Source organism: Nyctereutes procyonoides, unplaced genomic scaffold (assembly GCF_905146905.1).
Source record: "Nyctereutes procyonoides isolate TBG_1078 unplaced genomic scaffold, NYPRO_anot_genome, whole genome shotgun sequence".
NCBI lineage: Eukaryota > Metazoa > Chordata > Mammalia > Carnivora > Canidae > Nyctereutes > Nyctereutes procyonoides.
This window is the reverse complement of record NW_026575159.1, coordinates 23,160,262-23,186,820: the sequence shown is the minus strand read 5'-3', so window position 1 is coordinate 23,186,820 and position 26,559 is coordinate 23,160,262. Positions and strand designations below refer to the sequence as shown.

At 41.6% G+C, this 26,559-nt stretch overlaps 1 protein-coding gene across 1 annotated transcript in view; it reads left to right on the top strand.

The window, feature by feature from the left end:
• The window catches only part of ADCY8 (adenylate cyclase 8), a 209,477-nt gene that overhangs the window by 21,360 nt on the left and 161,558 nt on the right, over positions 1-26,559 (top strand). The window contains exon 2 of the mRNA XM_055314450.1: positions 25,724-25,873. Within this exon, the coding sequence (XP_055170425.1) occupies positions 25,724-25,873 (150 nt within the window). The remainder of the gene's footprint in view (positions 1-25,723; positions 25,874-26,559) is intronic.

Here is a 26,559-nt window from a genome sequence, read left to right as displayed (position 1 = left end):
GCCCTTGGTTAGATCTTAATCTTCAGGAGACATACACTCTCCTGTATTTCCTCTCAAATTGAAGAAAGTGTTTTGGTCAAGTGAGGGAGAACACATGCTTCGGAGTCCAAGTGCTTGCTTTGGATCCTGCCACCACCACTCATTAGATTCTGAGCTGGCAAGCTACTCAGCCTCCATAAACCTCTGTTCTTTCATCTGTAAAATAGGGCTAGATATGGTGTGTGTCTTATATGGGAAGTGCGAGCTTTCACAGAGGTGATACGGGTACCATCTTGGAACAGCACACAGCCCGTAAGTATCGCCAATTAATTATATATATAGGCTGCAGGGCAAACTGTGATGGCAGAGACATTGAGTCTCTGATTTACTGCCATGTCTCCAGCTCTAGAACAATGCCTCACACATAACTGCTGCTCCGTAATGATTATGACTGAGGAAATAGCTACTGGGGAAGAGTAGTGTGGCTAAACTGAAGAAGCTGGCAGTAAGCTGAGGTCAAAGCACAAGCAAATAGCCTAATTTATGAAAATAAATGCCTCTGATTTAAAAAAAAAAGATTTATTCACTTATTTGAGAGAGAGGGAGAGAGAGTGGGTGGGGGAAGGCAGAAGGAAAAGGACCATCTCAAGCAGACTACCTGCTGAGCACCGATCCTCATCTCACTGCCTTGAGATCATGACCTGCGCTGAAATTAAGAGTTGGATGCCCAACCAACTGAGCCACCCAGGTGCCCCTGCCTTTGGTATTTTGAATGGGTATTTCCAAATCCTTTGAGAGCTGGACAGAAATATATATAATGCAAACTTCACTTCTCCAAGATGTTATTTTACCAAAAGAAAAAGAAAGATAAAGAACCACCTCTCTATCTTTGAGTGATCTCTTTGACCTTTAAAACATAATAATAGCTAAGGGAGACAGTATTGGAACTAACATTGAGTCACTATTTTGATTAAATATTGAAGGAGAACATGTATTTCAAAGCCCACTTCTTTCCCTTGAACCAACACTTACTCCAAATGATCCACTCAGAGCACTCATACCAAAAAATATACTTGGCATTTGTAATACAACTTATATTTTAAATTTTTCTGATATTTAATGTACCCGATGGTATAATAACTCTATCACTGAGGACAAATTTCTAGCCCCACTGCCTAGTGGGCGAGGGAGCTCAGGCCTGAAAGATTTCTGTATATCCAAACACCAGGCAGGCTACAATCCTGGGCTGTTGATCTTAGTTCATTTCCTACTGGATTTTTTTCTCTTACATGTTATACTTCTCTGGTGCCATTTCTAAAACTCTGATGGGCAAAGGGAATTAACCGGTCACAGGTTGTGATTGCTAATGGGGTCTGTTGCCTGGCCCTCTTGGGCAGTGAGGTCAGAACCGCTTGGTGGGCACAGGCAAGAGGAGCGACCCCTGGTGGCCGCCCTGCACAGACACCAGGATGGGATGGGGTGGGGTGGGTGGGATTGGCTCTTCAATACAACCAGCACCTGTTCCAACCTGGCTTCCCAGCATTTCCCTTCCTAGATCATAAAGAGCGGTTATGCAAACATATTTTCTGTACTTAAATTCAAAAGCCAAGACAATTATCTACAGAAGAATTCCCAGTGGGAGCAAGAATTCAATTCCAAATACCTCCAATCATCCAGCTCGGATTTCTACCTGCTTTGCCTTTAGAATCCCTGGCGTTCCAAGTCGAAGAGGATGGTCAAGGCCACCAAAGGCCACTTCCGATCAAAGCAGGCTTCTTTTATCCAGTATTCTGGATGGGGGTCAGGACAGCGACTCCTGGAGCTAAAGAAATTTTAGGAGGAGTTCAGGAGGCAGCTTACGTGCCATTTTTTACGAAGCCAGTTCTAGCTGATGGGCCAAGAGCTTTTTGGAGGATAGGATCTGAGTATGTCATCAAGGTAGCTCCCTCTCTGCTAGAAACCTAGCATGACTCCCCATTTCATGTTGGGTCACACTGTCCTTCCACCTCCTGCTTTGTCTCCTGCTAATCTCTCTGTTGCTCACTCTGCTCCAGCTTCATCTCTCCTTAGAAGTTCTCTGGACATTCCCTCCTGGTCTTACTCCTGGTGTTCCTCATGCCTGGAGAGTTCTTTACCCCAATAGCTCTATGATCCACTTACTCTCCTCCTCCAAATTTTGGAGGAAAGTCAGCTTCTTGGTCTTAGCAGCTACCCTGGGATTCTCATTAGTAACCTCTCTCACACTACATCCCTGCTCCCACATCCTCTCCCTGTTACTTTGCTTGTTTTTTTAAAATCACTTTTTACCCCAATAGTTTACTTCATTTTATTGTTTACCTCTGTCAGCAAGGCAGGCACACAGGAAAATTGCATCCGCTTTCCATAAATGAATCCCAGGAGTCTCGAACAGTCCCTGGCACACAGTAGGCACTCGGGAAATATTTGTGGAATGATGAATGAAGGAAGGGATTTCCCTCAAAAACCGTGTCTTGATGTCTGCTCACATTCTCTTATGGTCACAGGCTTTTTGTCTGGGTTTAGTATTAGAAGCAGAGTCTTGAAAAGAGAGGCCAGACATCTGAAACCAGCAGACTTGGATCTGCATTTCAGGGCCAGTCCCAGCTCCCTGACTGTGTGCATAGAAAGTTATACACCTCTCTGAACCTCAGATTTCTCGCCTGAGAAGTGGGCATCTCATCCCATTCTGACGCGTTATTGTCAGGAATGACATATTGTTTATAAAGCACCACGCAAGCAGGAGAGACTTACTGAATTTCACTGTTGTGTTGTACTGGCAACAACTGGTTAAAGCTATACATGCGGAATCATGAGAGATCCAATAGTCAAAATTATACAGAAGACAACAGGCATATCTGAAATGACTTTTTATTTTTTTATTTTTTTTTTTGATGCAAACACACGAGGGTTTATTTATTTATTTATTTATTTATTTATTTATTTATTTATTTATTTTTTAATTACATACTCTTTGTATTAGAACCTGGGGAATCTGTGAGCACTGGGTGTTATTCTGTATGTTGGTAAATTGAACACCAATAAAAATTAATTTATAAAAAAAAAAAAAAGAAAGTAGTAGAAATGACTTTTTAAATAAAGCCTGTATAGCATTGGGTGACCTATATTTTACCTATCACCCTTTCTTTTTACCTTTTGTGTTATTGAGGAATTTACCGTGAGTGGTTTTGATAATTGAATATACACTTGACATAATTCCTTTGGATATCTGCATGGTTTACTCACCTTTTTGAGTCTCTGTTCAAATACAGCCTCTCAGGTTCAAATACAGGTACCTTCCTGATCTCGTATAAAATAAGAGGTCATTCCTTTCTCCCCCTCATCACCTTTAATTCTCTCCATTGCATTTTTTTTTAACCAATGCACAAGAAGTGCTATAATTTTGCATGTCTTCATTTATGGTCTATGTATGGTCTATGTCCCTGTATGGTGAGGGAGAGCCCATTTCGTTTATTGACATACACCTAGAGACTATTCAGACATAGGCTATGAATCAAAGTGACTGCTCTTCATTCAAGCAGCTACTCAGGAATGTAGTTTGAAGATTTGTATACTTGGCCTCTGGCTCATGCAGCAGTGTGCGCCATAGGTAGGGTGACTACATATCACAGTGTACCCAGGATGCTCCAAATAGATGCTTGTCTCCTCTCACTCTCCAGATGGACCAGTTCACCAAATCGGTGACATTGTCTCAATAGCTACGAAGTCCAAAAGAATTAGGCACAGCACATAATCCCTCATTAGAGGAATTTACAGGCTAGATGAGACAGGGAAAAGAATGAATATTGATAGGATCAGCTAAGGGAAACTGAACGCTCCTCCTACATCAAGGGCTCTATGTAATTACTTCTCTCAGTCACAGCAACCTGTGACGTGGGTACAGTTGTTATCCTCCTTTAACGTGAGGAGCATAAGGCCTAGAGAGGTTAAATAAATGTCTTCTCTTCCCACAACTAGTAAGAGACAGAGCTGAGATTCAAATCCCAGAAGCAGATCTGTGTGCTGCCTGGTAAGCATAGCAGGTGCCACGGCGGGGCTCTTCCGAACATGACCTCCTTTTATTCTGTGCCAATCCTAGAAGGTTAATTGTCCCACTTCTTTAAATGGGGAAAATCAGCTTCACTGCGTTCAGTGGTGGAATTAGGATTGAAAGTTAGAATAAGCATGGTTATGAGAAAATTGCAAACAGCATGGTGTTAGCTATTTGTCATCATGGGCTGAAGACATTCTGTGTTCCTGGCTTCCATTATATTTTGACTTCCTAATGTGTCACAAGGTATATAACTCAGCAGTGGAGACCAAAACACATTGCACTTACTCATAACCCCCGTGTGTTAAATTTTGGAAGAAGGTTTTATTTGATTCAGATGCTAAATGAGTACACTTGACAAAGCAAGGGTAAACAAAAGCCTTGCTAATACATACATCCGTTCATGTTTATTCCCTACGGCCGATGTCGACCAGTGTTTGTCCTCAGAGAGATAGTCATTTTTAAACCACTCTATGATCTGTACTCATCAGAGGAAAGGAATTCTGAGAGACTTCTTTGCGCCCCATCTTTGTAAAATAGGACAGTTGAGAAACTTTGTGGTTACTCAATATAAAATCACCTTCCTTATGAATTAGGCTACTCCACTTGGACATTAATAAATTATTTTTTTCCTTCTCTCTTAGGTCAATGGACATTCCTTTATAAACACTTTTTTTTTTTGGTAAAGTAAAGCAGAAGTAATTTGGCCTTCTTTTGGGAAGTCCAAAATGAGACATGGATGACTTGGGGAAAATGCTCCAATTTTTGGTGTGTGTACTGTACTTTATTAACCCTGAAAAAAAGATGCATTTTTAAGAGAAAACAAGCTCTTGGTAAGGTGCTGTTTTTAGCTCAGTAACTAATGATGAATCAAAATGTTTCTTCAAACCCAATTACCCAATAAAAATTGCCATAGTAACCATCACATTACACAACACATCCTCATGCTCACACCACAAACTTCCTTAGGAACTGCTGCCACCACCTCTTTGACACCGCCATCTGCTGTGCAATGAGAAAGAGAGTTGGGGGGAACATCTAAGGAGGGAAACGTAATTCTGATTTGTGCAATTCATTGGAGGGCGAAGGATTCTAGGGGCAGAGACATACTGCTAGAAAGATCATTTTCTGTGGAAGTCTAGTGTTTTCCACCATGATCTAGGAGTGGTTCAACCCAAGAACATCAGGGGAAATAAGATTGGAGCTTAATGTAGGATCCCTCTCCTCCTCCACCCCTTCCCCCCATCACTGTGCCTGTAATAGGTGTCCCCTGGCTGTTTTTTTGGCTGACCCTTCCTCATTTCTCAAGTTTCATGGAAATATTCCATCCCCAGAGAGGCTTTCCCTGTACTACTTGATCTAAATTAAAGTCACCACAGGATGCCTCATAGGGATGGGATGTTAGTTGTCTCATTTGCCACTGGAATCTCAAATAGATCCGACTTGAGACTTGGAAATATTTATAAAAGGAACAAAGAAAGGAGAAACTACCTACAAGACGTCACCATCATCATCCATCCGATGGTCTGGATGGTACAAATTAATTGTATTCGTTAATTAAATCACACATTCCACAAATACTAGAGGCTGACAACATTAGTAAGGGCAATGAGTGCTTTCTGGCTGCTACAGATTCAGTCCTCCAAGAAGCAGACTCTAGGAGGGAGGTTAGTGGGTAAGAAGTTTATTAGGGGAGGCTGTTGGGATCAGCATTCATGGACAGGAAGACTTGGAGGCAGAAGTAGGCAAAGGGACAATTGAGGGGGTTTCCACAGAGACCTGTCCCTGCTGTGGTGAGTTCTGAAACTGAGGTGATCGTTCTGAGATCTCAGAGTTGGAATTATGAGTACATTCCAGGTGTTTTCCTGGTTGATCAGTCCTGGGCATGATCTTGGTGGGAAGGTCCTCTTCAGCTAGGTGGTCTCCCAAGGAGGTGGACAGCTGAGGGCTGTTTGCCTGCAGTAACCATGGGAGGATGCATCTTCCATTCCTGACGAGGATCTGGTCCCACCACAGTTCATCCCTTGTGCCTCCAGGATTTCTTCAGCACTGAAGTTTTGAGAGCCATTCTGTGATCTTGGGAAGACTTTTTCTTGCAGAAGCTTAGAGGAGGACAGCTAATTGGGTAAATTGTAGCCCTCACTGCTGCAGCTCATCTTGGGACCCCTCCTCTGTGCTTTGTTCTAGATTCCCATCTCCTCAGCTAGCACCTCTGCTGGTCTTGGTGGTCTACCTGATGGCGTCATGCAGATCCTAACCCCTCAGACATTTGAGCTTCTGTTCACCTTGCCTTTTTCAGCCAGGGAAGGATTCTTGACTGAATGATGACTCCTCCTGCCTAATGGCCATGTGGCATGAGGACCCAGCCCGCCATATTGTCTACTTGAGTGGGACTCTTGGTTGTCATTTGGTGGAAGTGCTCAGAACCCAAGGTTCAGGCCCTGTAACCACAGGCTCCCCAGGTGGGTCCCCAGGAGTGATGGCAACTAAGGCCCCTCCTTCCTCCTCCCCTTGTTTCCCAGACTCATCCATCCTTCCTAATGGGGCACGGCACCATATAAGGCCTTTGATGGAAAGTGCTCACAGCCTCCTAGAGGGTGGCATCTCATATTTAGAGGGTATTGACTACAAAATGACACCAGAGAGCTCCCTCATTCTCTCATGGGAGCACCTCCTGGGAGGGGGTAAACAATGCAACCACTGGGTCCTGCAGTCTCACACCTCGTCTTGCCCCACACAACCTCTGCCATCAAGGAAGTCCATTGGTCTGGAGCTCCTGGAGTCAGACTCTCCCACACATATCTATCCACTGAGCTCTAACGGAACCACCCCAGGCTCACACTGTCCCCTCCTTTCTAGATTTGTAAAGTTAACCCTAACCCAGGAAGAATAAACACTTAAAAGCAGCAAAAGCAAAATTCCCAGCTCTTCCCTGCCCTGTGTGTCATGAACAGAGGGAGAATAGGGTAAAGGTGGCTGTTTCCTCAGTGACCTGCCAGTGACCTGACCAGGGGTCTCCATCAGCACAGGAGCAATTCACCTGAGTCACAGCCCAGCAAGCCCTTGGCCTCCTTCCAACTGTATCCATAAAGCACATTAGATGTGCTGCCTGACAGGCCCCAGATGAGGAGGGAAGAGAAGTGAATCAGTGTCCATTTGGGTCTTCAAAACATAGCTGATTCGCCTGCTGGTGAATATTTATAGACTTCATTTCCTACACAGTGTTGCAAAATGCCGGTGCCTGAGGCTCCTTTCCAGAAAGTACTCTTCATTCTCTTCTGACCGCCAGCAGCACATGGGGCATGAATTCATTGTTTTATTCTAAAAACATTTGTGAGGCACCCACCATCACTAACTACTCTGGCAGGGGTTGTGTGAATCAAGATGTTGGCTTCTCCTGTGGCTGCTTCTTTGGTTAACGCCTCCATTTTTCTGTAACGTATCGTAAGAGGACCTGTTGCTGCTTGTGTGGAGCCTACACCACACTGGAATCACAGCTTACACTGGGTGAGATTTTAAGGCTAACAACTTAGTCAGAAATCCTGCTGTAAAAAAAAAAAATCCCTGAAATGCCAGAAAAGTCAGTAAATGGCTATATCAACTCTATAACCCAACATCGCCAGGTTCCCTCCAGGAGAAGCAGTTGGTTTGTGTTGAGGGACCATGATGTGTGAAAAAGATGTAACTTTAAGCCTAGTACACACCTAGTCTGGTCAGGGGGTAAGCTGCTGAAGACCACTGGCCTGAAACAGGTAATAGATGCTATACTCACCTCCTCATGCCAGGTCATGAGTGCTCATTGGTGGACAGTATTGCTCAAGCCATTTAGAATGCTTTATCCTTGGATTTCTGTCTCCTTTTCTTCTTCCTCCCTCCCTCCCTCCTCCTTTCTCATCCCCAGCTTGTAATGAATATGTATAAACTCAATGTACATATGCGAAAAATCCACTGTGTTCTAATTTGTCACCTTGTAGAACCTCAAGGTCAAATAAAGAACCTTCCCCCAATATACTATGCACATTGGACATAACTTCTCTGGACTTGGCTCTTGGTCTTATATTATGAACCATTATAATATATATTATATAACCATTTTATATAGTATATAATTTATAAATGTTTTATATTATAAAATAACAGCTGACTGGGGGCATATGTGCCTAAGCTCCTAGAAGAAGCATCTTTTCTTAACATGAAAGCCATTAGCAGTGATGCTAATGACAGTTCCTTGATGAAGCCATCTCTAGCTGGGACACTTGAGGAATTGTTTCAGACTCCTAAAATAAAAGAGGATCAGGTGTCCTGCTGTGGAGGGTTAGATGCAGGAACATGGAATGGATTTTGGCATCAGACATCCTCCCAGCTCTCCTGTCAAATGCAGGCATTGGGGGCGGTGGCGGGGCTAAGACTGTTTCCTTATTCATATAAAATGGTAAAAGTTCTACTTGGCAGGATTAAAATGAAGATTTATTTATTTATTTTACAGATAGAGAGAGAGAGCATGAGCAGCAGGAGGGGCAGAGGGAGAGAGAATCTCAAGCAGACTCCCCGCTGAGCACGGAGCCCAACATGGGGCTCCATCTCACGACCCTGAGATCATGACCTGAGTCAAAACTAAGAGTCGGATGCTTAACTGACTGCACCACCCAGGGACCCCAAGGATGATGATTTATTGAGTTAATGACACTATTAGGTGAAGCCCTACACATGTAGTAGATGCCTCCCCAGCTCCCACCCCCCATATCTGGCCACTCACAGACCTACCGTTTAACAATGCTGGGCTTTTCTCAGCTTCCCAAATGATCCTCTCTTATTCTTGTCACCAGGCCCTTCCACGTACTGCTCCTTCAACATCCCATCCCCATTCTCGACCTGTCCAGTTCCTTTGCGTTATTCAAGCTTCAGCTTAAATGATACCTCCTCCAGAAAACCTTCCAAGACCCCTCTATTAGACTCCATTTTAATGTGCTGTCTTTACAGCATGGTGTTGTTGGTACTTAAAAAAGTGGGTTCTGAAGGCTGTCTGGCTGGATTTCAAGCCTGGCCCTTCCACTTATGGAGGAATGACTGGAAGTCAGCTTCTTAATTTGCCTTTGCCTCAGTTTCCTCATCTGTAAGTGGGCTTTGGGCAGTCGTGCATCTCTGTTTTCCTGGGGTGGTTGAGGTCCATGCTTCTGATTCCAGAATCATTGAATGACTGACCCCTTTCACTGTCAAAGTTGTTTTATTTGAATGATTAATTATTGGGTCACTTAATAATAGTAATCATAGTACCCACTTCATTGGATGACCTGTGAATTAAATGAGTTGATACAGGCATAACTTTAAATCAGTGCCTATGACACAGCAGGTACTCATACTATTTGTTAGTTAATGACGTCAGCTGTTAGCATGACAGCCATCACCATCAGTTGCCGTTGGGGTGTCTCTGCCCTGACACCCACCAACCTATGTGAGAATCACACATCTAATTGTCTCTCTTCCATACCAGACTTGAGCCCCTTGCAGGCAAGGACATCGTCTGTCCTGTTTTTATTACCTCTCGGTGTGCAGCTCAGTGGATTGGTCAAGGTTAGTTCTGCAAAGAAAAGAAATCCATGTAACAAGGCTAGAAATGTGAAGATACTTGAAAGATGATTGTTGTATTTTGCAAGCAAAGTGAGTTCTGAAAACAAAAGTACGCACCTCCCACGTATCTAGTAGTAATTTACTGAGCATCGACTGTGTGTTGGTGACTGCAGAACTGCAGTGTAGGGTTTCCCCACCTCGGTACTGTTGGTCATTGAGCAGGGTGATTGCTTGTTGGGGAGGGAGGGTGTGCTATACAGTGTAAGATGGTTAGCAGCACCACTGGCCTCCATCACCAAAGGCTGTGGTGCCCCCTCAAGGTGGGACATTCCAGAATGTTTCGAGACATTGCCAAATGCCTCTGGCTACACAAAATCTCCCGTTTCAGATCCACTGCTCTAAGGATAGGACCTGCCATCTTCACCTTCATAATAGTGTGGGGAAGCTGGGAGGTCTCATACTCATGGGTTTTGTATGAATGTGATTCTGACCTAGCATAGAGGCCTCTGATTTCCTCTGTGTCATTAATATTTATGACAAGTTAATTCAGTGATATTCATTCTTTGTTAGGGGAAAGAGTAATTTATCAAACCATCAATCAATAGAGATATTTCTGCATGAAATATTTCATGTTTTCTACTGTTTGTACATTCACTCATTATCGTGTGCCTACTGTTTGCCAGAAATGGCTTCTCTTCACCTTAGCCATTATCTCTGTTGGATAAGATACCTTTTCCTTCCTTCTTTGGTCTGATGATCCAGAAGTATTATATGCTTGTTGCAAACAAGAATTGTGAATGGTTTTGAAGGATCAGTCTCATCAAAAATGAAAATCTTTTGAACAAACATCTCTGTGGAAGAGAGATGAGAGGCACTCACCCATGCCTTTCTGGGGAATTATCATGAGTCTTTCAGAAAACATCAGTTCTGACATTTCTCATTCTCATTTCTCATCTAAACATAGTTGGTGATAGAACCAGCTATGGTTCTTTGTAGCTTCCTTTTTTGTAACATTGGCCGTCATTTGCAATGGCCCAGGAAGTGATTTGTTCATGAAGCCACCAGGAATTACTACAATGTAGAAATACTCTTTGTACCTGTCCTCCTACTTCACGAGGAAGAACACTAGACTAGAAACCACGTATTCTAGTAAATTCCCAATTTTTATAAATTGGGACAGGTTACCAACCCTGACAGGTTGGTGAGCTGATGTCACTCATGACCACACCCTTCCCTGTCTCAATTTCACCTTCTACCTCCCACATTCACACACACACACACACACACACACACACACACACACACACACATGCATCCACCCACACATGCTGCTACCCCGAGACAACCATGAAGACCAAAAGGACCTACCTTCTTTCCCCCAAATTACCCCAGAATGATGGGTGGAGGCAGGGGTCAGCAAGACTTTTCTGCAAAGGCCCAACTATAGGGCCCCCTGGGTGGCTCCGTTGCTTGAGTGTCTGACTCTTGATTTTGGCTCTGGTCATGATCTCAGGGTCCTGGTATCAAGCCCTGTATTGGACTCTGCACTCCACAGGGAGTCTGCTTGAGATTCTCTCCCTCTCCCTCTGCCCCTGCCCTTTCTTGTGCACATATGTGTGCGTTCTCTCTGATAAATAAATAAAATCTTCTTTAAAAAAAAAGAAAGACCAGACAATGAACAGTTAAATATTTTAGATTTTGTGAACCACATGATGAAATCCTCTTCTCCTTCCACCTCCTCTATCTTCCCCTCCTCCTCCTCTTTCTTCCACTACTCCGTAAATAATGTGAAGACCACTCATAGCCTACCAGCTCAACAAAACAGGCCCTGGGCTGATTTGTCTGGCCCATAGTTCATGGACACTGAGGAAGAGCATGGATGAAGACTCCTCCTGCTTTTCGCAGGACCAGGATGGTTCAGGTTTTAAACTAAGTTCTGTGTCCCAGTCAAACCAGGACCATTGGCCACCATGGTACCCCTTATGAGCTCCATGATCTGGGTAATTACTTAGCATCTCTGAGCCTCACTTTTCTGTGAAACGGAGCTGATAAGACTAAGCAGGATTGCTGTTGAATTCTCTGTAAAATGGCACATTTAAAGGCCAAAGGACACTGTCTGGTACACAATCAGGGTGTGGAAACAGAAGTTCTCCTACACTCTTCTTGCACCGGAGATTCTAGGTGATGGAGTTACTCTGGCAGCAAAACACTCTTGGTATCTTAAGGCTATTTGTTTTATCCATCTCTCCAATGACAGTGAATGGACATGATAACCATGTGAATATCTTACCTGCTTTGCAATAGCATGGTTTATCTTTAAAATTTGGCCAACCACCTGTTACGTTTCTCACATTTAAAAAAGTTAACCTTGTCATTTTGTACCTTGTCCAGTTTGAAGGGGTTTAGCCACTTATTTTTTACTTCTTCCTCCTGTCACAATTTCTTAACTCCATGAGAAAAATCTTCTCCCTCTGTTCTGTTATTCTTCTAATTCTCTCTCTCTCTCTCTCTTTCCAAAATTTTCTCTTTTTTACGGTCTTCTGAAAAGACCACATTGTCCCTTCATTACGTTGTCATTTCTCGGGACACTGCTCATGGAAGTCGAGTTTTTTAATATAGGTTTTCCATTCGTCTGTGCTACTTCTTACAGCACACGAGCTGAGTTCAGCAGGACTCATTAATTTCTTTCTATCTTTCTCTTAGATGTCCACGTAAGTTTACTACATTATCGTTCTGTTGTTTTTAAACTTCATTCCATTCTCCTCATGATTTATTTTTCCAACTCAGTGTGTACTATTTATAAAGGGCAGGCAGGAAGCATGGTCACGGGCCGGCAGTGTGGGAGAGCCCACGTCCCTGGTGGAGGATGTTGGTGGTATTGTCTGTTCCTCCGGTTCAATCAGCGACTGCTGGGGATCAGGTTTATCATTCCTCCGTGCTACTCTTCACCGAAGTCTCACAGATGGAGTTTACCCTGGCTGGACGCATTCCACGCACCACAACATGAGGGATCTTTCTGAAACATAGACCTGGCCGTGTTGCCTCCCTGCTCAGACCCTCACTGAGTTATCACATGACATAGAGGACAACAGAGCAGTAATGACCATCACCACAACCACAGTCAGGACACCGAGTCCTCACTGTGTGCTTCAGGCCTTTGGCTCATTGCTTTCGTCAATTGTCCAATGATATTTTTAGAAAAGGATTCTTGTTTTACAGGTGAGGAAATTGGAAGGCCAGAGAAATGAACTAACTGGGCCAAGTTCATGCATCAGGGAGGTGGCTGGCGTTATTGGGAATCCAGATCCTTCACTATGGGGCTAGACTGCTGAGGTCTATGCAGCATGGCAAACTGAGCTATTTAGCATCTGGTCCTTTGAGAGGGGAATGGCTTGCCTCAGTCACCCTGAGGGTACATGGTGATTTAAGGACCACTCTGTCTGACTCCAGAGTTGGCTCCCTAGTCCCTTCCTCTACTGTCTTCTCTGATAGTAAATAATGAGAAACAAACATTGTTTGTAAAGTACCATAAATACCAAAGATTTTAATACTTTGTGGTCCTCTGAGGTTATTTCTTAACCTGGAGGAAGAAAATTTGTAAGACATCATTTATTCAGAAAAAAAAATTATGTTACACCATAGAATAGAATTTGGAAAAAAAAGATGGCCTTATATTTAAATATATATCCTACATCTATTGGATATCTGTTATCTCTTAGGTACTTTCATACCTATATACATATATATTATATATTTTATATAATTTAATATATAATATATATGTAGACACAGATATGTATGTATATACATTACTTCTATGAGGCAAAGTTTTATTCCCATTGTTCAGATGAGAAAGTAGAGGCTCAAAGAGGCAAAAGGTGACTTGCCTAAGGTCAAGTGCCCAGTAAGGAGTGAAGATGAGGGATGCAAACCCAGGTCTCTGGCGACAGAAGCTACAGCACTAGGCAGGTGCAAAAGCCTCTTGTGGGTAGCTGCCTAACTCACTCTGTCAGGACCCCAGAACCTGAATGCACCCGGGGGTTGTGGAAAGTATTACAACTTCCCGATATTATTTTCCTTATTCGCCCCTGTGTTCGTGCTTCTTTCTTCTGCAGCCCTTCCCTCTGCCCGTGTGCAGCCATCAGTGTCCATGAGGATAGGCCTAGGTCCAAAAACAGAGAGGCCCAAACATGGGGACATTTCTCCAATTGTCAGAAGGACTTGTGAAAACACGCCACAGCTTGCAAAGAATACAGGCATTGGGAGTCAAGAGCCTGGTGCTACTCCTGGCTCCCGAATCTCCTGAGCTGCTTACCCTTGGGCAAGTTACTCTTGGCGCTTTGTTTTGAACATTTACAGATGGAGATAATTGGTGGCTGAGAACATCTTTGTCAGGAAAAGAGAGAAGAATGCAGACACCTGGCTAGCACAGGGCCTGGTTCACACTCAAATGCTCCATGAATCTCTGAATTGATGCAAGTAACCATTTCTAAGATGTGTTTGAAGGCCTTTCCCTGCCTTGGGTGACTCTCTCTTATTTCCTAGAACGACCTAAATAGCTTCTGGACTGTGCTAGAACAGACCAGATGGGCAGCACGCACAGCTCCTCCAGGACTCCTTCCCCATTCCATGCTCTACCACTTGAGCCACAAAAATGGCCAGATCCTATTATCTATCCTGCATATGCTGCATCCACATTTGTGGCTCAAGTGAACTTTCATTGTGTTAGTATAGTAGAAGGCTCAGGGATGAGGTTGGAGGGCACAGTAGTTCAAAATGCTGGCTCTGTGACCCGGGTTCCACCCCAGCTCTGCTACCGTCTTCCTTTGTTATCTTGAGCAAATGAATGAACAGTGCCTCCCACATTGGGCTACTGTGAGGGCTAAGTGAATGAAAACCTGCCAGGTACTTAGAATGATTCCTGTCACATACCAGGTGCTCAATAAATGCTAGGTATCAATTAGAGAATGATGCCAGACCTTCATCAGCTAGGTTCATTTACCTGCAGATACCAGGCCTCTACCTGCATCTTTCACCTATGCCCATTATGTGGTGAAACATTTAGCAGGCCTCATGCATTGTGCGGTATTTATTTGCTAAATTCTATCCCAGTCCTGAAAGGACTCCATTTCTGCTGAATATCAAAGGTCTCCTGCAGGTCCTGGCCAGCCCTTGCTTGGATCCTGCAAAGTCAGACTTCCTGCGTTCAGTTCCCTGCCTTACTACCCTGATGGCTGTTTAACCTCAGACAAGCTCCTTAATATCTCTGAACTTCAGCTTTCTCATATGGACATAACAGTACTTCCTTCCCCATTGAGATTATGTAAGAACATATGTGCAAATTACTTCCTAAGATACCCTGCACTTAATATGAACTCAAAAAAGTAAGTTATACTTGCTATTATGCAGTCTCCCAATTTCAGCCTGCATAGCCTCCACAATTTATACTGCAATATTAATGCTAAGGACAAATCAAGGTGGAAATCCTTTAAAAATTAGTTTTCAGCATTTCATATAAATTAGGCTTCAGGCTAACAGCTTTTAAATTTCTGGTTTCCATTAAAATATTGAAAATTATCCAAATGCAAATCAATCCTTATTGGATTGTGACACATCTCTCCTTCATTTTCTCTCTAAATTTTAAAAATAAAACTATCTCCAGGGACAGAATCACTTTTCCAGAACTGGTCTTTCCACACACATTAGCACTTCAGTGGATGCTTCCCGAGACTCAAAAACAAGTGGAAGGAGGATCTTGCCTTTGTTCTTAATAAAGCAGGTGTCCTCCAGCCATCAACGTCCTGGGCTGCAAACCCTGGTGATGTTTGCTGCACAAAGTGAGCCACAGACAAAATGCAGTGCGTCCTCCAGTGGAACCAGAAAGTGCACACTTTGATTATGAGACCCTCAGGGACCCAGTCCTCTTCCCTCACCTCCAATCTGACTACTTGGCAATGAATAGCAAGAGATCTTTCTACAGTGACAAAATGCAAATGGAGAAGCTGACTCTGTGAGCCCTTCTGGTTCTGAGCCCCCTGACCTGAAACAGCAGTGGCCCCACGTGGTCTTCGCCCTGGGGTGAGAGGAGGCCCCTGGGCCCACAGAGAACCCTTCCATGGCCAGGGGATGAGGGAGGGGGTGGGGGGACATTGGGAGGGACTCATCCTTTTCCGAATAAGGTTGCAGAGGGCTTCCTACCTCAGTGATGACCCTCTTATTCCCAGAGATTATAAAACTGGACCAAAGCTGTGGGTTATTGAGATTTCTGCCTGTAAGTCAATTGGACACAGTTGGATAGACATTTGTTGAGTACTAGGATCCTAGGCTCTGCGGAAGAGATGGAGATACCACAGACATGTTCTCTGCCCTCTGGGAGTTCAGAATTTAGTAAGGCCTGTGGACCTACAAAAAGGAAGGTTGGCATATTAGTAAGCCCCCTGGTGCTTCTGTGCAGTCACAGTGATGGAGTTTCTGGAGTTCGCTTGGTCTCCATTCTTTTTCTGATATTCCACACAAAACCCATCTGCAAATCAAGCCATCCTTTCCTTTGAAGAGCATTTCGGGTCCAGCCCCATCGCAACATGTGCATAATTGTCACCCTACCCTCGTCTGAGCCAAATTCTCCAGTGGGATTTTTTTATGATTTTATTAATTTATTTGATAGAGAGAAAGCACACAAGTAGAGGGGGTGGCAGCCAGAGGCAGAGGGAGAAGAAGTCTCCTCACAGAGCAGCAAGCCCAATGTGGAGCTCAATTCCAGGATCATGACCCGAGCCAAAGGCAGACGCTTAACTGACTGAGTCATCCAGGTTCCCCTCCAGTGGGACTTCCATAAGAGCCCTCTGGCTTGTCTCTTTAAACCTGGGCTTGCCCTTCCTCCAGTCTGTTCTGTTTGGGGCAGCCAGCATCACCCTTACAACATGGAACATGGGTTGTTTTCTGAGTCCCCAGAGCTTGGAACTCTCCAGTGCTTTCGCATCTCACAGAGAGAAAACCAATGCAGGTTTCCCCTGCTTTCCAAAAGTAGAATTCTCCTATGGAACTTCTAATAGACCAAAAATAGTGTAAAGCCAAGAAGCAATTATGGTTAACTTATATGGAAAAATGTTAGCATTCCCAGACCCCAAAAACCAAAAATTCCCAGACCCCACCTTTTAGGCTTTTCTGATACACTTAGGACACATCTTGCTAATGGATACACACAATTAGTTGAGATAAAGCACAGATGCTCACAGACATAAAGATCTGGCGGTTGATGCTGAGATGCTGAGTGTGGTCCCCAAGAAGGAGCTGGGTGCTGTCATTCTCCTTGCTCAGGGTGGCTGTGGCTTCTGTGACATACCAGTCAATTCTAGACACTATTTTTACTTACAGCAAAAGCAAAAATCTTCTTCAGATTTCTTTCAGGTAACAAAAACAGGTACTAATGTAGGTTTTTGTAAAAGCAAATGGCATAACATGAACTTCTGAAAAAGGGCATACCTGTATCCCTATCATGACGCAATATCCTACTGGGCCTGGCCCTTTGTTCCCTTTAGAGCTCACCTCCTAAATGTGTTCCCACTCTCAGACATCCCTCTCCACTGCAGAGGCAGTGGGCTTCATGCTGGGCTGGAGTGGGCTTCTAGTTCTCCTGCCACAGAGCCTCTGCACTTTCTATTCCCTCTGCCTGGAATGCTCTTCCCAAATATCTTCATGACTCATGGCCTCATTTCTTTCAGGTTTTTGCTCAAATGTCTTCATATCAAAGAGGCTGTCTCTGAGTTCCCTGTGAAGGAACAGTCCCACTCTTCCTTATCACTTTCTATCCTGCTTTTGCTGTTGTATTTTTCTTCATAGCATTTATGCTATGCCACCACCACCATTAAATAGTCCTTGGTGTATTTGTGGATTGCCTGTGGATTGCCTACTGTGTGAGCAGGCTTTTATCTGCTTTGCACATAGCCAATTTATGAAACTATATCTGATGTAGAATTTGCTCTACAAATAATTTTGAATAGATACATTAATTAATAGGAGCGAGGGGTCAGGAAGGCTTATCCATGGCAATTTACAGATCTGCAAGTGTAGAGAATTAGAGCATTGATCAAATGTTTCTTAAGCATTTCTCACTTAGCATATCAGCTCCAGGGCAGAGGTGGCTTACAGAGGAGGCTCACGGGGATGTAGGTAGAGCTGTAGGTTGGAGGATTACATAATATGACCAATCCAACAGAGTCATCACACTATATGCAACTCCTTCATGGAACCACAGGTCCGCAGCAGCCACAATGGAATAGAATTTCTTCATAAAATTTAGTTACAAAAAGCAACAATAACTTACTGAACATTGCAGGGTTTAGGCGGTACTTTGTTGGTGCTAAAATCCAGCATTTTGTAAAATGCAGGTATTTGTAAAGTCAGTTACTGACAGAGAAACAAGTCTGTGTATGAGTGTTTGTTTCTGGGCTCTGTTCTCCTCCAGCACCTCTGCAGTGCTGTCTCTCTTCAGCTTGTTTCCCTGATGCCATTTTTTTTAAAGATTTTATTTATTCATGAGAGAGAGAGAGAGAGAGAGAGAGAGAGAGGCAGATCCACAGGCAGAGGGAGAAGCAGGCTCCATGCAGGGAGCCCGATGTGGGACTCGATCCCTGGTCTCCAGGATCGGGCCCTGGGCTGAAGGCAGGTGCCAAACCGCTGAGCCACCCAGGGGTCCCTCCCTGATGCCATCTTGTTAGAATTTCATAAGCGAGTTTGTCCTATTTCAATACACAGACAGACACACACACACACATTAACACATATGCATGAATGTACCCATGCAAACATATATACACATAAATTTCCTTTTATATGCATATACATTTCTCTTTATTTTAAGCATTGAATTTGTAGCTTTGTGTTTTAATATGGTTTTAAATGGAAAAGTTTTAAAGCTTTTCAAATTAAAGTTAATTTAAAATACATTTTAAAATGGTTCAGTGGTTGAGCATCCACCTTTGGCTCAGGTCGTGATCCCGGGGTCCTGGGACCGAGTCACGCATCAGGCTCCCTGCCTCCTTCTCTGTGTCTTCTTCCACTGCCTCCTTCTCTGTGTCTCTTATGAATAAATAAAATCTTTAAAATTTTTCTAAATTATATTTTACTTAATGTATCATACATGGTGGCTCATGCCATCAAATATTTTCCTGGATTTTATGTTCTTTTGTGTATGCACACCCTGGTAAAAATATGCAGTTTCCAGGTGCCTGGGTAGCTCAGTTGGTTGAGTGTTAGCCTTCAGCGCAGGTCATGATCCTGGAGTCCTGGATTCAAGCCCCACGTCTGGCTCCCTGCTCAGCAAGGAGCCTGCTTCTCCCTCTCCCTCTGCTACTGCCCCTGCTTATGAACTCACTCTATCAAATAAATAAATAAAATCTTTTAAAAAATATATGCAGTTTCCTTTTTCTCCCCACAAAAAAAGCTGCAGTGAAAATTCCTTAACAGAAGTTTCTGGTCCTATGCCTGATTATTTCCTTAAAACAGATAACCAAGGGATGCCTGGGTGGCTCAGTCGATTAAGTGTCTGCCTTTCAGCTCAGGTCATGATCTCAGGGTCTTGGGATTGAGCCCGGCATCGGGCTCCCTGTTCAGTGGAAAATCTGCTTCTCTTTCTCCCTCTGCTGCTCCCCCTGCTTGATCTCTCTCCCTCTGTATCAAATAAATAAAATCTTAAAAAAAAAAGTTGGGTCAGAGGAATCAAAAGAAATGGGTACAATTCTGCAACATGTTGCCAATTTGCTTTCTACTTCAGGAATAATCAGGTTGCTTTAATAAAAGAAAAAAACTAATTATCTTTAATTTGAGATTTTGTGCTTAGTAGCTCATTTTCCACAGGTAACTCTTTAATCCACTGGCATCTATTGGTGTACATTATAGCATGAGGTGACCATCCATCTTTTTCCCCAGTAGTTGACTATTAGCACATCGTTTTACTGACAATTATTTTTTTGCACTGAATTGTTGAGCTGTATGCATCATAATAAAAACTCACTATCTTCTCTTTTGTCTATTTCTGGGCAGCACACTCCATTTATTTCTTTAGTTTGTCAGTTGAGATTTTCTCAGCTGTCACAGAATTTTACTTACTGAAGCATGATGATTCGTATTACCTTTAGGCTGGGCAAGCCCCCCCCCCCCACTATCCGCACCCAAATCCTTTTTGTAAAAACGTCTTTGGTACTCTAACTCATGTATTCTTTTCTATAAAAGATTTATTTATTCATTTCAGAGAGAGAGAGGGCACAAGTGGGGGAAGGGCAGAGGAGGGAGAGGGAGAGAGAGAATCACAAGCAGACTCCCCTCTGAGCATGAGCCCAATGCAGGGCTCCATCTCATAACCAGATCATGACCTGAGCCAAACCCAAAGTCGAACCCTTAACCAACTGCACTAGCTTCCACTTGGGAGTATAATATTGAAGTTATAAAGTGATTCGGGCAGTATTCACATAGTTAACCACAATTAGCGTCCCTTCCCTGTATGCCTTCCTCCTTTACCCTCTGTAATGTTGTATACTTCAGCTTTTTTCCCCCAGTTCTTACACATTTGCTATTATTGTTGTCAAGGATAGTCTTTGGTGTTGTACATTGTCATTGCTATTGTGAATAAGGTCACTGTTTCATCACATCCTGTAAATGATGATTGGTGGTACATAGGAAAGCAGTTTATCCATTCATCAAATATCTAGTACTTATTAGGTGCTGAGCAGTTAGCAGGCACTGTGCTGAGCACATCCACTCTGCAAGGCACTAGGTGTCAATCGCTGTCTCAAGCAAGTACCATCCTTGCGTTATAATCCAGTGTTACAGACAAGCATCAAACAGCCAACCCAGCAAATAAATATTTATAATTTGTGATAAGTGTGCATGAATATTGTCCACTTTGATAGGTGTTGCCAAATTCATATCTTCAACAACTAGGCATGAAAGTGACTTTACCCCACAACCTAGCCAGAGGAGGATGTCCTCAAATTTTTGATCATTGACAATTTGATGGGTAAGAAAAAAATGCCACACCTCGTGTGTCCATAAATAGTATATTGTCTACTTTTACTTGCCTTTCTTTTTTTTTTTGTCCTATGTCACTGGATCATACTTTTTAAAATGTTACTATTTTCTGTATTTATCCATTTGGATGTATGTGGGGATAGTTCATAAATTTTCAATGCTGAGTAATATTTCATTATTTTAATGCATCCCAGAATAGGTACCCACTAATGGTGGACATTCGGATTATTTCCAGTTTTAAGCCCTAATGAAGAATGCTATTCCAGACAGTCCTGGGGATGTCTCCTAACCACACATGCAAAAGTGGCTATGGAGTGGAAAGGTGAAATTCTAGGGGGGGGGGGGGGACAAATTAAACAGTAATGTGTAAAGTCAAAGTACCTGCATCGTTTCACATCCCCACTGGCATCCTTGCCAACTTGATGATCCTCCACTATATATATTTTTTCTTTTTACAGCCAATCTGGTCAGTGTGGAATGGGTGCAGACTTTAACTTACAGCTCCCAGATTGATTATCGCACTCTGTCTATCTTTTTTGCACATATTGAATATTCAGATTCAAAATATCTGTTTATCTTTTGCCTTTGTTTTCTATAGGATTGTTTCTATATTCTTATAGATTTGTGTAAGTTCATATAAGCTAAAATGAATTCTTGGCTGGTTATGAGTATCACAAATATCTTTTCTTAGTTTTGTGTGTAGTTTTTTTCTTTCCATTTTATTTATGCTAGCTTTTAATGTATAGAAATTCTTAAATTTTAATTTAATCAAATATATTCATCTATTCTTTCTAGTTTGTATTCTTTGTTATTTTTTTAAAGATTTTTATTTAGTTAGTTGAGAGAGAGAGCACGAGCAGTGGGGCGGGGCAGAGAACGAGGGAGAGGGAGAAGCAGACTCCCCACTGAGCAGGGAGTCCTATGTGGGGTTTGATCCCAGGACCTTGAGATCATGATCTGAGCTGAGGGCAGATGCATAACCAACCAACTGAGCCACCCAGGTGCTCCTGTGATTTATTTTAATCTATCAAGGTAACAAAAATATTCTCCTAGATTGTCTTCTAAAATTCTTTATAGTTTTGCCTCTCATGGACTTTAATCCATCTGCAGGTGCTTTTCATGTTTCTTTGGGTGGCATTAGGCAGGGGTTTACTTTTAATTTATTTTCCAAGTGGATAACAAACTGTCCTGACATCCTTTGTTGAAAAATCCCTCTTTTCTCCTCAGTCCTACGATGCCCAAACTTTGGCTTTTGTGTTTCTGGGTTCTCTGTTGACATCCACTGGTCAATTTTTGGATACCTACATCATGAACATGATACTTTAATTGCTACAACATTATGATAAGTCTCAATATCTGGTACTGCAAGTATTTCTATTTTGTTCTTCTTTAAGAATATCTTATGTATTTTTAACCCTTTGCCCTTCCATATAAATTTTAGAATCATTTTGAATTCCACTGGGGGTAAAAATACTCACTGAGATTTGAGAACTTTACTGTAGCAATTCTTTCCTTTCCATAACATGGAATATAACCCTCCATCTTTGTAGGTCTTATTTGATTATTTTAAATTAAATCCCATTATTTTCTCCACTAAATTCATTTCTTTTGGTTTGTTATGGGTACATAGAAATGCAACCGACATTTTATTTTGATATTATAACCAGCATCCTTGCTAAATTATTATTAATTTTAGTAATTTTTCTGTGGAGATTTTTGGATATTCCACATAGATAATCATCAAAAAATAATGAAAGTATATTTCTTCTTTTCCACACTTTATCACTTTTATTGTGTTTTTGTGTGTGTCCTATTAATTTGGCTAGAACTTCAGAATGGTGTGGAATACATTTGATGGTAACTGGCATCCTGGTCTTTAAACAAATGCTCCTGAACCTTTTACCATTGAGCAGGATGTTTGGTTTAGGTATTTTTGGTTTTGTTTCTGTACTTATTCTACATAATGATTAAGAAAGTTTATTTTTACTGTCAGGGGTTTTTTTAAATGAAAACATACTGAATTTTATCAGTGCTGTTTCATCTCAATGGAATAATTATGTTTTTTAAAAGCTATAAATGTGAATTACATCAGTTGAGGTGATATTGTTAAACTATCCTTGGATTTCTGGGGAAAATTCAAATTGTCAATTTGAATTATTTTTTTTTATACGTTGTTGAATTTTTTGCTATATCATGTGTAGGCATTTCTCTCCCTGCTAATGAGTGAGATTTACCAGTTACTTACCTTTACCCACCAACTACATTGGTTTTGGTATCAAAGTTATGTCATCATCATAAACTGTTGGGAGTGTTTGTAATGTTCTATTCTCTGGAAGAGATATGAAATTTTTAAATTCTTTCTTCCACAAATATTTTATAAAATGCCCCAATGAAGGCATCTTGGCCCATTACTTTCCTTGTGAAAAGATTTTTAATTATAGTTCCATTTATTGACTTTTTCTCCTTTTTCTTGAGTCAGTTCTGGTAAAGATGTATTTTCAGAAATACATCAATTCCATTTCAGATTTTTTATAGCTTTAAACTTCATAACATATTAACTTTTAATTTCTGCAATATCTTTGTCCCATTTCTTATTTTCATATTGCTCATTTGGACTTTTTCTCTCCCTATCTCTCTCTTTAAGTTTATAAGAATTGCTATCCTTTCTTAGTCTTTCCAGAAAACAAACTTTTGACTTAATCCTCTTTATTGTATATTTATTTTTAATTTCTTTCTGCTCCTATTTTTTTTCCCTTCTACATGCTTTGGATTTATTCTGCTTTTTGTTTTTTGCTAAATCCTAAAATTGAATGGATAGCACTTTAATTTTCAGACTTTATTTTTAATAAAGCATTTATTACTATACATTCCTCCATGCGGACTACTAAATTTTGTTCAGTAGTATATTTTTTAAGATTTTATTCATGAGAGATATATAGAGAGAGGCAGAGATATAGGCAGAAAGAGAAGCAGGCTCCATGCAGGGAGTCCGATGTGGGACTCAATCCCAAAACCCTGGGATCATGCCCTGAGCTGAAGGCAGATGCTCAGTCACTGACCTACCCACCCAAATGTCCCTTGTTCAGTAGTATTTTCATATTATTCTTTAACTATACATATTTTCCATTATAATATATTCTTAGATCCTTGAGTTAGTGAGAAATATTTTTAATTTCCAAACATGATGTTGTCTTAGTTATCTTTTTAAATTTATTTGTAAATTGATTTTATTAGGCCAGCCCGGGTAGCTCAGCGGTTTAGCGCCACCTTCAGCCCAGGGTGTGACCCTGTAGACCCGGGATCGAGTCCCAGGCGGGGTTCCCCGCATGGAGCCTGCTTCTCCCTCTGCCTGTGTCTCTGCCTCTCTTTCTTTGTGTCTCTCATGAATGAATAAATAAAATCTTTGAAAAAATAAAAATAAATTGATTTTATTATAGTAATTGACTATAGTTATATGGTAGTAGTTCTTTGAAATTTGCTGAAGCTACCTTCAGGTTTTCTCATAAAATCCTATTTCTAAGTATTCAATATGTGCATAAAAAGAATTTGTACCATGTAGTTGTTGCATACTGTGTTACATTTCAAGTTTGTTAGTTGTATGAGCTATTCAAATTGTCTCTATCTTTGCTGATTTCTTTTAATCTGGTTGCTCTGTTGACTGCTGAACATGTAAAAAATAGATCACTGATGATAGATTTGTAAATAATGCCATAGACTTATACCATGCTTTTAATTGTTTATTCTGAGCTATGTTGTGAAATGTGGTCAAGTTCACAATTTTTAGCTCTTTCTGATGAGTTAAAGTGCTTATCATTTTATAGTGACCTTATTTATCACTAGTGGTTTTTTTACCTTCAGCTCTCTTTCATATATAGAATCTACACAGCAAAACCAGCTTTATTTTGTTTTCACTTTCAAGCTTTTCAGTGTATTTTATTACTTTTTAAGGATTTTGTTTATTTTTATTTTTTTTAGTAGAGCAGGGGGAGGGGCAGAGGGAGGGAGAGAGAGAGAAAGAGAGAGAGAGATAATCTCAAGCAGACTCCACACTGAGTATGAGCCCGATGCAGGGATCAATCTCACAACCCTAAGATCATGATCTGAGCAGGCCCAAGAATCAGATACTCAGCCTACTAAGCCACCCAGGTACCCCTCATTTCAGTGTACTTTAGAAATGTCTTTCTTTTTACTTACCCTAAAAATCGTTATCAGAACTGGAAAGCATGTCCCCTGTCTGTAACATTTTTCTCTACTTTTAAGATTATTCTTGGTTTAATGATTTATCTTTAAGTTTATTGGTTTTTCTCTTCTGTTATCTACATTATGCTATTAATATCCTCCAATGGCTGTTTTGATTTTCAATGTTGTGTTTTCCACTTATGGAATTTTCATTTTGTGTGTGCGGTTTCTATTTCTCTGCTAAGATTTTATTTGCATTCATTGCTGGCATATTTACCTTTCCATCCTTGAGAAAAGTTATAAGGACTATAATAATAGAATTGTTAGCCATTTCCTTTTGGCCCCTTTCCTTTCTTCTGATCTGCCTTTCCAACCATCTAAAAGGCTAAAAACTTCAGCTAGTGAGAGAAGAGAGGTGAGGCAGAGTGAGAAAGAGAGAAGCATTCCTAATCACACCAGTTTCAGTTCAAATCCAAATTTGCAGTAGAAGAAGCTTTAAATTGGATAGAAAGGTCAAGGGAGACCTCTCTGAGGGGATGACATTTCACCCAAGACCTGGGTGAAAGGCACAGTTCTATTAACCTGACACTAAATGTTTGGATTCCCACCCTAAGATTTACCTTAGAGGGACAACTGTGTGGCTCAGCAGTTGATCATCTGCCTTCAGCTCAGATCACAATCCCGGGGTCCTGGGATCAAGTCTTATGCTGGGATCCCCACAAGGAGCCTGCTTCTCCCTCTGTCTATGTCTCTGCCTCTCTCTGTGTGTCTCTCATGAATAAATAAATAGATAATCTTTAAAAAAAAGATTTACCTTAGAATTTTTTTCTTTATGTTTTCCTCCTTATCTCCAAACAGTTCTTGTTTTAACCATCTGACCAGCCTGTGTTTGCAAATGTGTTTCAGGTGGTGGCCCAGGCGGTGTTATTCATGTGTATGAACACGGCTGGAATCTTTATCAGTTACCTGTCAGATCGGGCCCAGCGCCAAGCCTTCCTAGAGACTCGGAGGTGTGTGGAGGCCAGGCTGCGCCTGGAGACAGAAAACCAGAGACAGGTACTGGTTGGAAAGGCCTTGTGTCTGAACTACTTGGAGCTTTTTTTCCTTCCCAAACACCTCCTGACCTCAAGTGTATCCTTAAAGTTTGCATCATGGATCCCAGAGTCTAAAATAGTTACATTAGACTTATAGCTCAAAGCCGGTTGATCTTGTTTTCCACATTCAGTTAAATGCTGTCTACAAGAAATAAAACGATTGGTCACAATGGGCTTTTCTGACACGTTGGCTGATATCTATGTTTGTGAACAAGGCCATGGTTCTTGAAAACCGTTAACATTCTCTTTTTTTACCATCTTTTTTTGAAACTGGGTATTGTTATTTCAAATGAATATTTTCATTATATGCCAATTCAGATTGTAGTAAGCTTATGGAAGAATCCTGAACAGGTTGGGTTCCTAATACTTCATCCTGATTCTCAGAAGAGATTACAGTACACAACAAATTTTATGGGACAGGATACCAATCCTAGGACAGGGGATGTAGTAGGGAAAGCAGAGGTTGGGTTGGGTTGAGGGCCATGAGTTTCCAGTTTGAAGAGATTGAAATGAAGTTTCTTGGACATCCTGATTGGGTCGATGTTATAAGGATTTTAAAAATAGTTTTGGCCCTAATTTATATGTTTTCCCATAATGAAATTAGCTTTTGAAAAATATTTGCCCCATGAAAATTGTTCATATAGTATT